Below are 15,804 nucleotides of genomic sequence, written 5' to 3'. Positions count from 1 at the left end.
AACACAGGAATGAAACGGTCCTTGCCCTGTCCCAGAATGAAAAAATATCCACAGTGCTGATAAACCGTTTTATTATGATCCAAAACTAATTGTTATCTAAAATCAAAGAATCGGTGAGCGCTTTCGTTTAATCTACATTAAACTTCTTCAGACAATTTTTAATGCAAACCTCACTTCCTTTTATATATATGCCAATTACCAATTATTAAACTTTATTACTCTCAATTCAATTATTAACTCATAACATAATTTATTAATTTATCATATGAATTTTAATAGATTTATATATATATTTTACTATTTTATAATGTGTATATCAGTTGATCAATGTTCTTTACATTTTCTAGCACTCATAGAAACATGTTAGTTCATTAGCAATGATGTTTATACATCATATATGTTATATTTTATATTTCACATATTATTTTAATATATTATTTTAATATATTAATATAAAAAAATTTTTTATGTTTCAACATGCATTATCATTATAAGATATGTTTTTAGTATTCTTAATGGTCTAAGAATAGATGTTATATAAGCGTGTTATTTCTTTAGCGTCATATTCAGTGAGCAGGAAGATAATTTAATAAGTAATTACGAGTTAATAATTGAATTGAGAGTAATAAAGTTTAATAATTGGTAACTGGCATATATATAAAAGGAAGTGAGGTTTGCATTAATAATTGTCTGAAGAAGTTTAACGTAGATTAAACGAAAGCACTCACTGATTCTTTGATTTTAGATAAACCGTTTTATTATGATCCAAAACTAATTATCAGCACTGTGGATATTTTTTCATTCTGGGACTGGGCAAGGACCGTTTCATTCCTGTGTATATTTTATTTAGTGATTTAGACGATATCATCATGGATATTAAAACGACCTGTGTGATGCTTGGACATCCAAACAGTTTCTATAGAGAAACTGCAGAACTGTTGCTTGGTCCTTTGTTTTGCATATATATTTTCTAAGTCAGTTGCATAGGTAACTGTCCATGCGTTAGTACCATGCAAAGATTTGGTTAAGCGATGAGCTGAGTCTTCCTTTTTCTTGATTTCAAGAATTTTCATTTAGATAATTTTGCACATTTCTGGACTTTATTAATTATTTTTTTCTGAATATTAATAGTTCATCTGTATAACCTGGCTGTGTTTATTCATATTTCCATATAGCACATGGTATTACATGACACTACATGCTAGAGAAAATGTTTATACATTCACTTGTGCTTAAAGGTTTTAGTCAACTTTCAAAATAGATTTATTTTGCATTGTGTCACTTGAGACTACTTAATGGACAACTTCAAGTAGCTTTCTATGGTGCTCAGCACATTTTGTCAGTAACCTCCTGTTTCCTCCTTACATTCATGTTCCACATAGCTTTACTTTACTTCTGCTAAAAGCATACCTAAATATAACCACTGATTAAATTAAATTTATGCTACATGATTCTACTTAATGTGGAAAAAATGAAGTACAGTAGTATCAAGTGCTGAAAAAATTAAGTACTTTCATTTCAGTTAAAGACATTTTCTGATTTCACTTATATTGATGTTTGGCATAGTGGTTAACATCTTCACTTCCCATGCACAAGGTACAAGGTCTGATCCTGACCTACGGTCAATGCGTGTAAGTAGTTTGCATGTTTTTGAATCTCTGTAGGTTTTCTTACACCCCCCCAAGAAAAATTGAAGTGTTTCCATCTTAAAACCACCCAAGAATGGAGTTGTGTCAGCAGCAGGGACTCTAGATGGGGACGTATAGCGGGAAGAGTAGTGTAGAGCAACTGCTTTGAGTATCTTCTTTGGTGTTGAGTATCCTCAAGGTAGGAAAGTATAAATCATAGACTGTGAGTTGTTTCAGGGCTAGCCACTCAATGGTGTAAAATACGTCTCTAGGTGATTCAGTCGTATTAACTAACATTACCAAATGGGTATTTGTCAGTAATAAATTGGTTGAGGACCCAACCTACTCTGACCTACACCAGGGACCTATGCAAATGGTAGGAGTATATGGTCCCTTATTAGCCAGTTTGAGCCCACCATAAAGCCCACTATCTCGGGATTGTTAAGCTACCAGCCAGCTGGTATCCAGTTAACCAGTTTGGGTACCTGGGATAGCTCTGTTTAGCAAAAGCTGGACATAAAACCAATCAATCTGCCAAACATAAGCTAAGAATTGCTGCACACAGTCCAGGTTCACCGACAAGATGGAGCTTGGAAGTGGATGACATGATGGTAAGGAGGAGGCTGGACATCCAATGTATCCTGGAGACAAGATGAAAGGGCAGTGCACCAAACCACTTGGCTTGGGATCCAGTGCGTACTACTCAGGAGGAGGACAGGCTAGAAATTGTTTGGGAGTTGTGGCTGACAAGGGAGAAGCTTCAGAAGACAGTGAGGGATGCTATCAGAATTAGTGACAGACTCATGACAATCAGACTCCAGGGTAAAAGAACTAAAATGAGCTCCTGCCAGTGCTGGTTAAATAGTAACTCATGTTGGCTAACCTTAATTTATGTTACATTCTAGAATGAGAGATCAGTGTTAGCTGGCACAAACATTACAGTCCAGTAAACCATTCACAGTACCTACCTTACCCCAAGTCTTATTAATGAGGAGACAGAGACTTTCCAGCAAGCAGTTGGCATACAGCAGAAAACCAGTCTGGATGGAACATCAGACCATTTTAGGATGCATACATACCTGTACCCACACACACCTAGGGGTATTTACAGCAATGCAAGTTTATCTTATCAGCTCCTTGTGTATTTGGGGAGTGAGTATAAAACTGGGGATTATGAAGAAAACTCATGTGTACATAGGGAAGATAAAGCAGAGAAGGCACCCTGGCTGGGAAAGTACAGTTGTGTACACTTACCATAAATGTAGATGTTTGAGTGTATTCACTGTTGCAGTTATCACATTTGGGTTATCCCTGCCAGGGTAGCCCTCTGCCAGCCCTAATACCAGAGGCTTAGTATTTCTGTGTCGGTTGCTCTCACTTCAGAAATGACTTCAGTTCGTCAGTAGTATAAAGTTAGGCAGCCGACGCCATTACATCAGCTTTTCTTGCCCCAACCTGTCAGGAGCCCTGAGGTAGGAGCCAGGTTCTGGTGGAAGAACCCCCACCAGTAGAAAGAAAATACCAATATGTTCCTTGTAAGGAAAGAGAAGAAAGGGGGATGGAGGGAGGGAAACCAGGACTGCAACAGTGAATACACTTGAACATCTACATTTATGGTAAGTGTACACAACCGTACTATGTTCTTCATGTTTCACTGTTGCAGTCATTACATTTGGCTTGAGTCCCAAAGCTGAGGAAATGGGTGGAGGCAGTCAAGGAAACTAGGGCTGGCAGACTGCAGAGGCAAACCCTGCCCTGCCCTGGATTTGGAGAAGAGAGACAGTTGGTAATGTTTGGGAAAAGTGTGAACAGATGTCCAGGTGGCAGCCTCCAGGATGTCCCTGGTGGGGACTCCTCTGGGGAAAGCTGCAGAGGTGGAGGCTGCTCTGGTGGAGTGCGTCCTGACCCCCTTGGGGGGGGGGCTTTCCATGTTGTTTGTAGCAGAAATGGATGCAGTGTGCTATCCATTTGGAAATGGCTTGTTTGGAGATGGCTTTGCCTTCTGCCCCTGTAGCAAAGGTAACCAGCAATTGATCAGACTTTCTGAAGGATGTAGTCCTGTCTAGATAGACTCTGAGCTGTCTGTGCACATCTAAAGAGTGCAGGATCCTTTCCCCCTTGTTCTGGGGATTAGGAAAAAAGGTGGGCAAATGAATGGATTGGTTGAGAGCCACACTGGACACCACCTTGAGCATGAAGGATCGGTTAGTTCTGAGGGATACCCTGTCAGCATGGAAGATGATGAATTGTTCCACAGCCATGAGCGCTTGCAGCTCAGAGACTGTTCTGGCCCAAGTGATGGCCAGAAGGAAAGCAGTCTTCCAGGAGAGAAATTTTAGCTCTGCAGAAGAAGCTGGTTCAAAAGGGGGCAGCGTGTGCTTTTCCAACACAAAGTTAAGGTCTCAAGCTAGGGTTGGTGCTCTTCTGGGTGGCCTCAAGTTGCTAGACCCTCTTAGGAACTGTTTTATCAAAGGGTTTGAGAAAAGGGGCTGCTCAGAGGGGAAATGAGCAGAGATAGCAGAGGCATGAATTTTTATAGAGAGGAGAGAGAGGCCACTGTGTAGTAGGTCAGCTAAGTAATCCAGGATGAGAGGAGGGAGGGCTGTGCTGTATTGGCTCCCTTAGCCTGGATCCAGGTGCAGAACCTTTTCCATTTGTCAGCATAAGTGTTTCTAGTGCTAGGGCATCTGGCCTCAGGTATAACATATAGAACCTGTTTACTGATGTCGGCAGATTGATCCGGGGTTGGGGAATAAGCCAAGCTGGGTGTCTGCATTTGGGGATGCATGAATTCCCCTTCCCTCTGGGTCATGAGGTTTGGAATCTGAGGAAGATGCCATGGTGGCAGTGGGGACAGGCTTTGCAACAAGGGATACCAGTGCTGGCGAGGCCAGTCTGGAGCTATAAGAATTGTCCTTGGTTTTTCCTCCTTTATTTTGAGCAGTACCCTGGGGATGAGAGGTAGTGGAGGAAAGTCATAGACCGATAGATTGACCCAGGGGAAGGACAGGGCATCCACTTTCCAAGCCATGCAGTGATGCTCCCTGTTGCAGAATTTGCTAAGCTGATGGTCGGTGTGGGAGGCAAAGAGGTTGACCTTCAGGGTGCCCTATTTTTGAGTTATTAGGGTGAAGGTTCTTCTGTTGAGCTGCTACTCGTGCGGGTCCAGAAGATTTCTGCTTAATTGGTCTGCCAGAGAGTTGAAAGAACCTGGTAGGAATTGTGCTAACAGTTGCAGGTGCATGGCAGAGGCTGTGTGCCAAAGGGTCATGGCCAGCCTGCATAGAGGGTAGGAGTGAGTCCCTCCCTGCTTGTTGATATACCATATCACAGTGGTGGTGTCTGTTTTGATCAGGAGAGCCCCTGGGGAGAGAAGGGGCTTGAAAGCTATCAAGGCGTGCTGGACAGCCATCATCTCTTTTTGCTTGATTTGCAGAGGAATTTGCTTTGGGCTCCATTGGCCCTACATGCACCTGCCGTCCAGGTGTGCACCCCAAGCATAGTCTGATGCGTCTGTGATGAGGGTCTGGGGGGGGCGGGGGTGGTGAGAAAGGTAGTCCCTTGTTGTGGGAGCATGCTGTTGCCCACCAAAGAAAATCTTTTCTGAGGCAAGGAATTGTAGGTATATGAATTTCCAGGTCTTGAGAGTGTTGATACCAAAGGCATTTTGGTACCATTGAAGTTTCCTCATATGCAGTCTGGCATATGGAATGAGTAGTATGCAAGATGCCATGAACCCCAGAGCTTGCAGGATCTTCCTTGTAGATTACTGGGGTCTGGTGGCTAGTTGAGAGAAGTAGGCTGTCAGGGAAATTTGTTTTTCTGGTGTAAGGAATGCCATCTGGGATGCTGTGTCCAGGCTTGCTCCCAGGAAGATAATCCTTTGGGTGGGCACCTGTTTATATTTTTCATTGATTGTATACCTTAAGGAGGTTAGTAGGATCTTTACAAAGGCCAAGTGCTTGAGCAGCTTTTCCTGGCTGTCTGCCTGAATAGGGCAGTTGCGTACGTATGGGTAAATCTGGATATTCCTTTGTCTGCAAAAGCAATAGCTGGAGCCAGACATTTTGTGAAAACTCTGGGAGCAGTAGATAAGCCAAAGGGAGGCACAGAGAACTGAAAGTGTTGAGATCCTGCTCTGAAACGGAGATATTTCCTGCATGATTCCCTGATAGGAATGTGGAGGTAGGCCTCTTTTAGATCTAGGGTGGCTAGCCAAGCGTCCTTGAAGAGCATGGGTAGCAGCCGCTGGAGGGGGAGCATTTTGAATTTTGGGATCACCGGGAAGATATTTAGAATGGATAGATCGAGGATGGGGCACCAGGTGCCCTCTTTTCTGGGCACCAGAAAAAGTCTGGAGTAGAAACCTTGGCCTATCTGTTCTGCAGGAACATGCTCTACTGTCCTCATAGAAAGCAGGGAAAGGATTTGCTTTTGAGCCTCTTCCCACTGGTTTGGAGGTAGATCTGGGAAGCCTTTTGGGGTTGGAAAGGTGTGGAAGGAAAATTTGTATCCCTGAGACACTATGTTAAGAACCCAGTGGTCGTTGGTAATGGTGGCCCAGGTGCTTGCGTGAAAGGAGAGTTTTCCTCCTAGGGGTAAGTGAAGGTGGGCAGAGGGAGGGGGTGGAGGAGCTGAGTCATTGTGAGTTCTTACCATAAGTGGGTGGCTTAGAGCTTCCTGATTTTAAAGTGGAGGTAGTCCACTGCTTAGATCTCTGCATTCCCTGTGGCTGCTGTCTGGGGGGGGTCTGGTTCTCTGGGGCCTGGGCTGGACTGGCTTAGTGGGAGCAAGAAAGGACCAGTGCTTGGTGGAACAATGCCTGCTGAACCTGAGTGGCTTGACCTGTAAGAAATACTTAACTGTCTGCATAGATTTTGCTTTTTCTTCCATCTTTTTAAGACCTCTTCTGCCCTAGTGCCAAATAAGTTGTCTTTGTGGAAGGGGGCATCCAACAATTTAGATTTGACATGGTCTGGCAGGGGCTTTTTGTTTGAGGAGTTCCAGAGTATATTGCTGAAATTTTAGCATATGGAGCTGACAGTTTAGTGCCCTGATAGCAAGAGTAGCTGAGGGCTATACTTTTTTACCCCATATGTCTAGTGCTCATGAATCCCTATCTGAGGAGGTGGGATTCTTAGCAGATGTTGCTTTAATCCCTTTAGGCCCTTAAGAAATTACCTCAGGGTCAGCAGTAGGATTTTTAAAAAGAAATTTGTATGAGTCAGGGACTCAATAGTACCTGTCTCCTTTTCTAGGTGCAGGAGGGAGGGTGTCAAGAGTTGAGCTGGATACCAGGAAAACATCCTCCACAACATCCAGGACTGGGGGGATGGCCAAGGGTCTGTGCTGTGGAAGATGTAAGAATTCCCAGAGTCTCTTTTTAGACTGAGGGTAGTCTTGACTTTCCCATTGGAAATGCTCCCTTAAAGTATGAAGGGGTTCCCCAAAGGAAAAATCCTCTGGGGGAGAGGCTGAAGGCTCTGCATCAGAATCCTCATAAGTAGAGAGGGGTTGCATGTCTTCATATTCATATGCATCAGAGTCATCTGACTCTTGTTCAGACAGAACTACAGGGGACAGATCTCTTTTCCTTTTGGAGGGGGTAGCTTGGCTTCCCCTGATGATAAGGTGTTCCGTCATTTTAAGCATTTGAAACTGAGGCAAGGAAGCAGGTGCCTGAGATTGGGACATCAGTTTCTTGGGTGTGGTTCTTACCCTGGGCCTAAGAAACTCGGTCGTTTTGGAAAGAATGGTATTAGTGAAAGAAGATGTCAGTTTGTGCCGAGAAGTGGTAGTGTGAAGGACTTCCTCGGAAGCCAGTGCCTGCTCAGCACTTCAGACCCATCCAAGGTAGAGACGACCGCAGGATCCTGAGTCAAAGAAGAGTTTTGCGGCATACCAGACTCTGAAAGAGTCTCAGTAAAGGCCTGCGAATCCACAGAAGTGGGCATCAGGAGCTGCCAAAGCGCCTCACTGAGGACCGGAGAAGTGACGACTAGCTTAACGGAAGCATCGTCAGTAGGTTTGGACCTTTGCGGTCTGTCTGTCATTATCTTTACATTTTTTCAGAAGATCTGCTGTCAGATGGCTTATCGAGGCCATATCGGAATTCGAGGACTGTAAGCGAAAATATCTAGCTAAAATAAGAGCCCGATAATAGATAGTTCTGGCATTGAACAAAGCACAGAAGCGACAACTGGGGACGTCGTGGTCTGGGCATAAACAAGTGACATAGTAAGAATGAAAGTCTCGGTGTGGTATTTGCTTTCGACAGGCGAGACCATTTAACTCTTTCTGACATTGGTTAGTGCAGGAAAAAAGGATCCCCAATGGTGTACTTAGCTTTAGAAGACTTCAACTTCAGTTTGGTAGACGAAATTCAGGTAGCGGCTGACTGGCACTCGTGCGAACTCTTCCTGCTTCGGACTCCACGGCAAGAAAGACTGATGTAATGGTGTCTGCTGCCTTACTTTATACTACTGACAACCTGACATCAGTCCTGAAGCGACAACAACAGATGCAGAAATACTAAGCCTCTGGTATTCGGGCCAGCCAAGGGCTACCCTGGTAGGGATAACCGAAATGTGATGACTGCAACAGTGAAACACGAATAACATCTGAGCCACATAGCTAAGTGTTGTGAGGCAGCAATGTTAATTACAGTACTACTGCACCTCTCACATGTGTGACCATTTCCACAGTTTCACATGGCTGGAAAGTGCGGAAGAGCACTTTTGGCTGACATCAAAGATTGAAACAATACTAATTTTATGAACTTTAATTGTACTTTGACTTGGGAATGGGGTCCATTCCCATCATGGTGTTAGAGACCCAATGACTTGGAGAAATTAAAAAATACAGTACAGTGTTTGCATTTTTTCTTTTTATGATGCCTCAAGGTTATACGATATCTTAGACTATATTCCTGACTGAGAGAATATTGACACAAATGACCAAAATATATACTACCAACAGTCTCGGATATGTTTTGGAATTTACAACTAAATGACAACAGTACTAGTATTAGTAAAACAGCTATTTTACAAAGAGTACAAGCTTTCTTGTATACCCTGTGTTGGCTCCTGCACCCTTACAACCTTGTTATATTGTATGTTCTTGCTTCCAAGTCGCAGAATATTCAGGAAAAGGGAGTGCATCGTTTTTGACAGACCAAATGTTGCCTTTTTCCTAACTCTGTGACCTTGGAGTGAGTAATGCAAGTAGCAGAATGTAGTAGAAGAGATTTTGCCCCACAGAAACGTTTTTGAATGTGGCAGCTTTTATTTTTCTGCATATGAGAATACAAACAGTTTGTGTTGGAACAGCTATAACTCACCTCACTTGCAGCTTTGAGTCCTAATCGTAACAGTAGTGTCGTGAAGTGTTGTTAACTGTTGGTAAAATGTCATACCTGCAGTGAAGAAAGTTTTCAGAGAAGCCACACACAGTGTCAAACATACTTTCCCAGCGTACTGTCAGATGCAGTTATAAAGTACCTAAAATACCTAGTCATAGAAAGCTTCTTCAGACCTCTTTTTAATCCTGATGTTCCTTCTGTGTAAATTCAGACTTCTGTGTTGGCGTTCTTCTAGTCATGGCTATTTGTATATCAGTATTTGTATATCATAGTTATGTCATGGCCAGAGTATCAACATATTCTTTTTCCTGCTAAGGCTTCTGGTTTAAGTAACTAGATGCCTGGACTTCATTGTTTTCTATTTCTTAAAGTTTGATATATTGCTTGGGTGCCTACATTTAGCATGCCATTTCCTTCATTTAGCACAACTCATTTCTGTATCACTTCTCTGTCTTGGCGTCTTTGTAATTGTCTTAATATGTGGAGCTGAGTGTTTCCTTCACGCTTTTAGTTCTTCACTGACTACCACAGAGCAACACACTTGTTCATCAATGTGCCATGTTCTTAATTATTACTGGACCACACACCATATGCAGGACTGTCACTGGTTTGTGTAGATGAACATCAGTGGGATATACAACTGTCACAAGGCCATGCTTCTGATTGTCACTGAGTTTTTCACATCTATTTACTGTGCTTACGCACAGGATTTTCACCAACCTAAACACCTAACCATCAGTGGACCCTGCATTCTTGCTGTAACTTAGCCACTCCTGTGTTTTCATGTGTCACGCACATGCTCCTCACTGGGCTATGCATTTGTCTGTCACTGGGCCAAACACCTGACCATCATTTTACATGCAAAGGACATGCACTAGGCTACTATATATACTTACCATTCCTTTGCTGGCAGTGAGGTTCTGGAGGGCCCCTGCACAAGCTTCTAGAGTTGAGTCATTCTTGCTGTTCCTCAGCAGTGATAAGTAAGTGTGAATCATGTCAGAGTGAAAAAGCAAATTGGCACCTTTTGGATTGTTGTCCTCCTCAGGAACTGGCAAATCAAAATCATTGTCCTGAAAAGAAAATCAATAAAAATAAATGGTTACCAAGATGAAAAGAACTGTAAGCAACTAAAATTAAATGAGTTCTGAAAATACTGACTGGTTATATAAAAATGTCTTTCACAGCTTCAATTTTTCTATAGTAATGCCACATTATTTCTGCTGCTTTTATAACAGATGATATATGTTATTAATCTCTGGGCATTAGATTTGTAATTGTGCCTCCACAAAATACTTGCGGCTCTATTAGAATGGAAATGCACTACAGCCATGGATCTGAGTGGGCGTGGCATGTGTAGGAATGGAACACTACACCTGCAGATCTGAGTGATAGAAGCATGTGGGTGAACAGAGTACAGCAGCCTTAATTTTTAGTAAAGGAGTTGTGTGAAGACAGAACACTGCAGCCATTAATCTGACTGGAAGAGGCTGGAATACAGAAGAGAACATTACAACTGTGTATTGCTCAAGTATTTATTACTTGAGGTAATATTTACTGATATTCTGTTGCTCACTCCATACAAGAGTGATTTGTTCATACCTGAGTTGCATTGCTTTGTAATTTATTTAACATTTGTTGACAGGGAAAGTCCGACTAGGACAGAGCCTATTTTCAATGGAGGCCCAGGGAGAAACGCTCCAGATGCATATCTTTGGAATGTGGGAGGAAACTGGACCACCTGAAGGAAACCCACATGAATGCAGGGAAAACATGCAGACTCTGCACAGAAGGCACCCCAGCCGAGAATTGAGCAGGAGATCCTCTTGCTGTGAGGCAACAACGTTAACCACTGCGCCACCCAGGCTCCAAACTTAAATCATCTTTGAGAAGAGTAAGACAAGTTTTCATTAAGTGATTGCTTTTTCTCTGAGGTATTATGACCTCAGAATTAGAATAATAAAGTAGGGGTGGTGTGAGGGTGAATCTCTTCCCCACATACTCCTGAGTTTCATATTATGGCATATTGGCGTGATTGGTATATAGCCATGATTACATGAACTACAAGGATTTCTATACTTGGGCAGTCAGTTCTAAGCAGTTTTTGAGCCTTATCTGAGCAGAAAAGACATAAATTGCGGACAAACATTACTGCTACAGATCTTCAATAGTGAACATGTGGTTGAGTGACTGACAATACAGTGTCTAATGAAGATGTGTGTAAATAAGGGACCAGCTACAGTGCCCGGACTGAATGAGAGAGACAGATGAACAACTGAAAGGAAAAAAATGGCAATGTGTTGTTAACAATAAGAGCATTAGACTCGTACATCAGAAGAAGGAGAGAGATTTATTCTACTCATGCTGAGGGAGGTATGTGTCATTGGAAAAAAAATTACATTGCAAATACTAACTAGAGGAGGCTGTAAATAAGAGTATTGTGCTGCAGTCGTCGACATAGTCAGGTGCATATTTATTTATTTTACTTATTGACATTAGATTTCTGGGAAAGTCCAGCTGGGTAGAAGCCCATTTTCATTGCAGGCCCAGGGAGAAAAACTCCAAATTATTACAAAACATTTTAAAAACAATTTTACAGTCTTCAAAAATAAAACAAAAACATCTGCAGTTTAAATAATTATAACAAATTAGACATAATATAATATGGGGAATGTATTACACATATTTGTAGGGAGGTGAGTGTGAATGAGTAGGTTATTGCAGTATGCTTATATTATGGCAGTTAGCACGGGGGGGGGGCTTATCCCATATGCTGTTAATAATCTGATCTCAGTGCCCAGGGAACATTGTTTGATTCCTTCTACCTTTACTTGTCTACTGTGTGACTCTGAGCAAGTCACTTATCCTCTTGCACTGCAAAGAGACAGTTTGTCCAGTGTGCTTGCCTGGTAAGCAGGTAAGTTAAAATGCCCATGCAGAGATAGAGGTATGTGTGAATGAGAGTAGTTTGCAGAATAGAGGTATGTGCGAATGGGAGTAGTTTTATATTACATATGCAGAGAGAGGTTTACATTTTAACACTGTGTGTAAGGAGAGGGAGGTGAGTTTGAATGTGAGGAGTTTTCCACTGCATGTTATGAGAGAGGTAAGAGAGAATGTGGCTACTGTTACACTAAGATGGACAGAGAGGTAAATATGAATGGGAGAGGGTTACATTGCTTCTACAGGGAAATATGACTGTGAATGTGTGAAGTTTACAGTGCACATGTAGAGTGAGGTGAGTATGAGTGGGACCATGTAGAGAGGTGAGTGTAAATGGGTAAAACTGGCCATACAGAGAGTTGAATGTTTTTGAGGTAGTAGTATAGTGATAGAAACGGTTAATTAAAGCACTGTGTTAAATGCTAGTGAGCAACAGTAAAGGTAGAAACTGAGTGAGTAAGGCCAAGGAGGAGAGGGCAGATAAATGAAAGGCAATATTTAAGTAGAAGGTCAGGTAAAGGAATATTACAGGCTTACTCTGAAAAGGAGCGGAGTCTGCTAAGACTAACTAGTATGGATGATAGAGCCAGCAGAACTCTGGCACTGCTAATAAGCCTAGATGTTCATCATACTGATCTCTGCTGCAGTAGCCTTAGCTATATGAAGTTGTATCTTGCCAAGGATATAACAGCCAGACAGCTTCCAAAGCTTCAGGCTACATTCCACACACCCAAAGAGTCAAGCAGCTCGAGCTGAGCTGACTAAAAGACAAGTTTGAGCATGAAGCTCTTCAGAGCTTTACTGCTGTCGAAGAGTATATGCCTGTGAAGCTTTCAAGGATCGACAGTCAGCTTGTGCTTTCTTTTGCTTGGCACATAAGTTTCCCTTGGGGGAAGAAACTTCCATTTACTTAATTTTGTTGATGCTCTATTACTTTCCCTCTTCAAGAAAATTATTTTAATGCTAGGAGTGTTGTGTTTTAAAACACTGTCTCTAGACTGTATCATATGTTTTAAACAGAGATCTCTTTTTTTCTGTCATTTTAAAAGTAGAGTATAGTAACTGAAAACAGTGTTTCTATGGAGAAGTTGTGTTTATTTTCTTTTGTGGGGCTGGCATAGAGTTTTAAAGTGCTTTTTATTGCTTTTGTGTAAAAAAAGTAACGTTTGTGGACTGGCAGTGTTTACTGACTATTGCTGCTTGTCTTCCATGGGAAAGAAGTACTATTTTCAGCTCGGCCATAGAACAGACTACCGGTTCCACAGTTGGTCCCGCTTCTAGTCACAAAAAGAAAGAGTTAAGCAGCCTATGCCCTCAGACCACTCATCTTTTACCCCAGATCCCTCTAGTCTAGAACCTACAGTCACTGTGGACCAGGGGGATAGCCACATCCTCTGTGGCTGTTGAGATCCCCTCAGTGGCAAGGGAAAGCCACTCTTGTCATTTGTGGAACAGAGAACAGGGAAGGTCTCCCTGTTGCATCAGAATACTGTGTCTATCCTGGAGGAAGCAGCTACTGCCATTAGTAACATGGCTGGCCCCCTTTTTCCTGTCAAAAAGAAATAGTAAACCAGGCATGTATCTGCTTCTCTTCAAATTTACTTGGATAGGATTAGCTTACTGGGTCTGGCCCATGGTTTAATTCAGGCTATTGATCCTTGTAATTTTTATTCCATAACTAAGCTGTGGAACACCCTCCCATCATCAGTTACAGAATCAGACAACATAATCTCCTTTAAAAGAAAACTAAAACAACATCTCACTGATGACCCCAGCTGCACATGCAACACATATCTGCAGCCTCCTTAATCTGGCAAAGCTGTTTCAAGTAGCAAATATACCTATGTATATGTTATGCTGTTACACCATATTAATTATTCCTAATCTTTAGTATCATAGTCCACACATCAATACAACCATCTTAACACATTTTCTCTTCTCTGTCACTTTCTACTTTTAATAATAATTGTCTTTCGGCTTTTCCCGGTTAGGGGTCGCCACAGTGGAACTCCGGTCCGCTAATGATTGGCAGTGGATTTTTATGGTGCCGAGTTGCCAGCCCGGCGCCCAACCTTCAAAGAAGGCACACTCATTCACGCACCTACCTGCATGTCTTTAACGTCACTCTACCACAGGAAGGACATGCAGACTCTACACAGAAGGCGGTCCAGCCGAGAATCGAATGGGAGAACCTCTTGCTGTGAGGCGACAACGCTAACTGCTGCACCACCGCTGCCTACTTTTAATACTACCATTAAATATATTCCACCTATAATCTACTTATTCCCACTATCTAACTATAAGTTTCTAACTATATCTGTCTTACCTTTAAGTTTAACTCTCTATCTTTCCCTTTTCCTACCACCCCAAAAAAATTGAGCTGCATTGTTAAATATTTCTAACTGTATAGTTTTCCTACATGCTAATGTTCCATTGTTACTGTATTGTGCCTTTTTTCAACATATTTTCTGTTTAAATAGTTTTCTGTATTATTTCGCTTGCTTTATAATTATAATTTTGTTTCCTTACAAATTCATGTAATGATTTTCATGTAACTTGGAGCTTTTCTCCCCGGGCCACCACTGAAAATGGGTCTCAAGCCCAGTGGACTTTCCCAGTCAACAAATGTCAATAAATAAATAAGTAAATAAAAGAGGGATCCCTCTTTTCCTGAACAGATTCAAGATTTGGAATTTGGACAGACAGGAAGATAAAGGGACAGATACTGGGTTTTCTCCTCAGATTTTTGATTCAGACTTGGAGGAGAGCTCAGTTTCTGACTTATTTATTATTATTTATTAACATTTGTTGACCGGGAATGTCCGACTGGATGCAGGTCCATTTTCAGCGGAGGCCCAGAGAGAAAATCTCCACAAATTAAAATATTACAAACATAGTTACAGATGAAGAACATAGTACATTCAGTAGATAACTAGCATCTGTTCCATCCACAAAGTCATAGCAGATATTAAAAATTGTTACAGTAAGAAGTTACTGCCGTATAATAAGTAGATAGGCATGAAGTATCAGAGCATGCTGTAATCAAAGGTAGTTTGTGGGGTGGAAGAGAGGTAGAGGGTAGATGGAGTGGGAGAAGTTAGAGAGGAGAGTTACAAGGGCATAGCCAGCATGTTTTTAGGTGCGCTTTAAGTAAAGCTTTGAAGTGGGTGCATGATGGTACAGAGGTTATTGTGGGGGGGAGGTCTTACATAATTTGGCTATAGCACTGGAAAATAGTGCTTCTCCAGCAGTGTTATTGGCTCTAGTAACCTGTAATTGATTTTTGTTGCTGGATCATAGTGGTCTGGTGGTGAGATAGGGCTGGAGTAGATTCTGGAGGGATGGGACCCTTAGAGGATGGTTTACTAGTTTGTGGGTGAGTGCGAGTTGATATCATTGAAGGAGGTGAGGGAGTTCTAGCCAGCCTAGTTCAGTAAGTGAGAGACAGTGGTGACTGTGGTAGGATGCCCCGGTGGCGAATTTGGCAATTTTGTTGTAGCAGGTCTCGAGTTTGTTTAGATCGCATTACCTTAGGTTGGTATATATTGGAGAGGCATAAAATAGGGTGGAGATAGGGTGCGAATTTGCAGCTGAAATCCTAGTTGCTTTGGTGAGGAGTTGCTTATTTCTGTATAAGGCTCCTAGTTTTTTGTGGACTTTTTTATTGTCATGGATATGTGAATGTCAAATTTGAGATTGTCTATTTCAACTCCTAGCAATTTGGTGTCGTCTGTTGGGTGGATAGTGGTGTTGTCTTTTGCTGTGATGTTAAAGTGAGAGTTGTTTTGTATGTTTGGTGGGTTCGAAGATGAGTTTAGTTTTGTTTGGGTTGAGTATTAACTGGGCATCGGATAACCAAGTTTCAACAGAGGA

The 15,804-nt window shown here is 42.0% G+C and overlaps 1 protein-coding gene across 1 annotated transcript in view; it reads right to left on the bottom strand.

Annotated features, from left to right (window-relative positions):
* The window catches only part of PKP1 (plakophilin 1), an 833,005-nt gene that overhangs the window by 251,606 nt on the left and 565,595 nt on the right, over positions 1-15,804 (bottom strand). Inside the window, exon 9 of the mRNA XM_044076546.1 lies at positions 9,885-10,061. Coding sequence (XP_043932481.1) covers positions 9,885-10,061 — 177 coding nt within the window. The remainder of the gene's footprint in view (positions 1-9,884; positions 10,062-15,804) is intronic.

The sequence above is a fragment of the Protopterus annectens genome, chromosome 7.part0 (genome assembly GCF_019279795.1).
Source record: "Protopterus annectens isolate FY-2018-M chromosome 7.part0, PAN1.0, whole genome shotgun sequence".
NCBI classification, from domain to species: domain Eukaryota; kingdom Metazoa; phylum Chordata; order Ceratodontiformes; family Protopteridae; genus Protopterus; species Protopterus annectens.
This window is presented reverse-complemented; position numbering and strand designations above follow the sequence as displayed.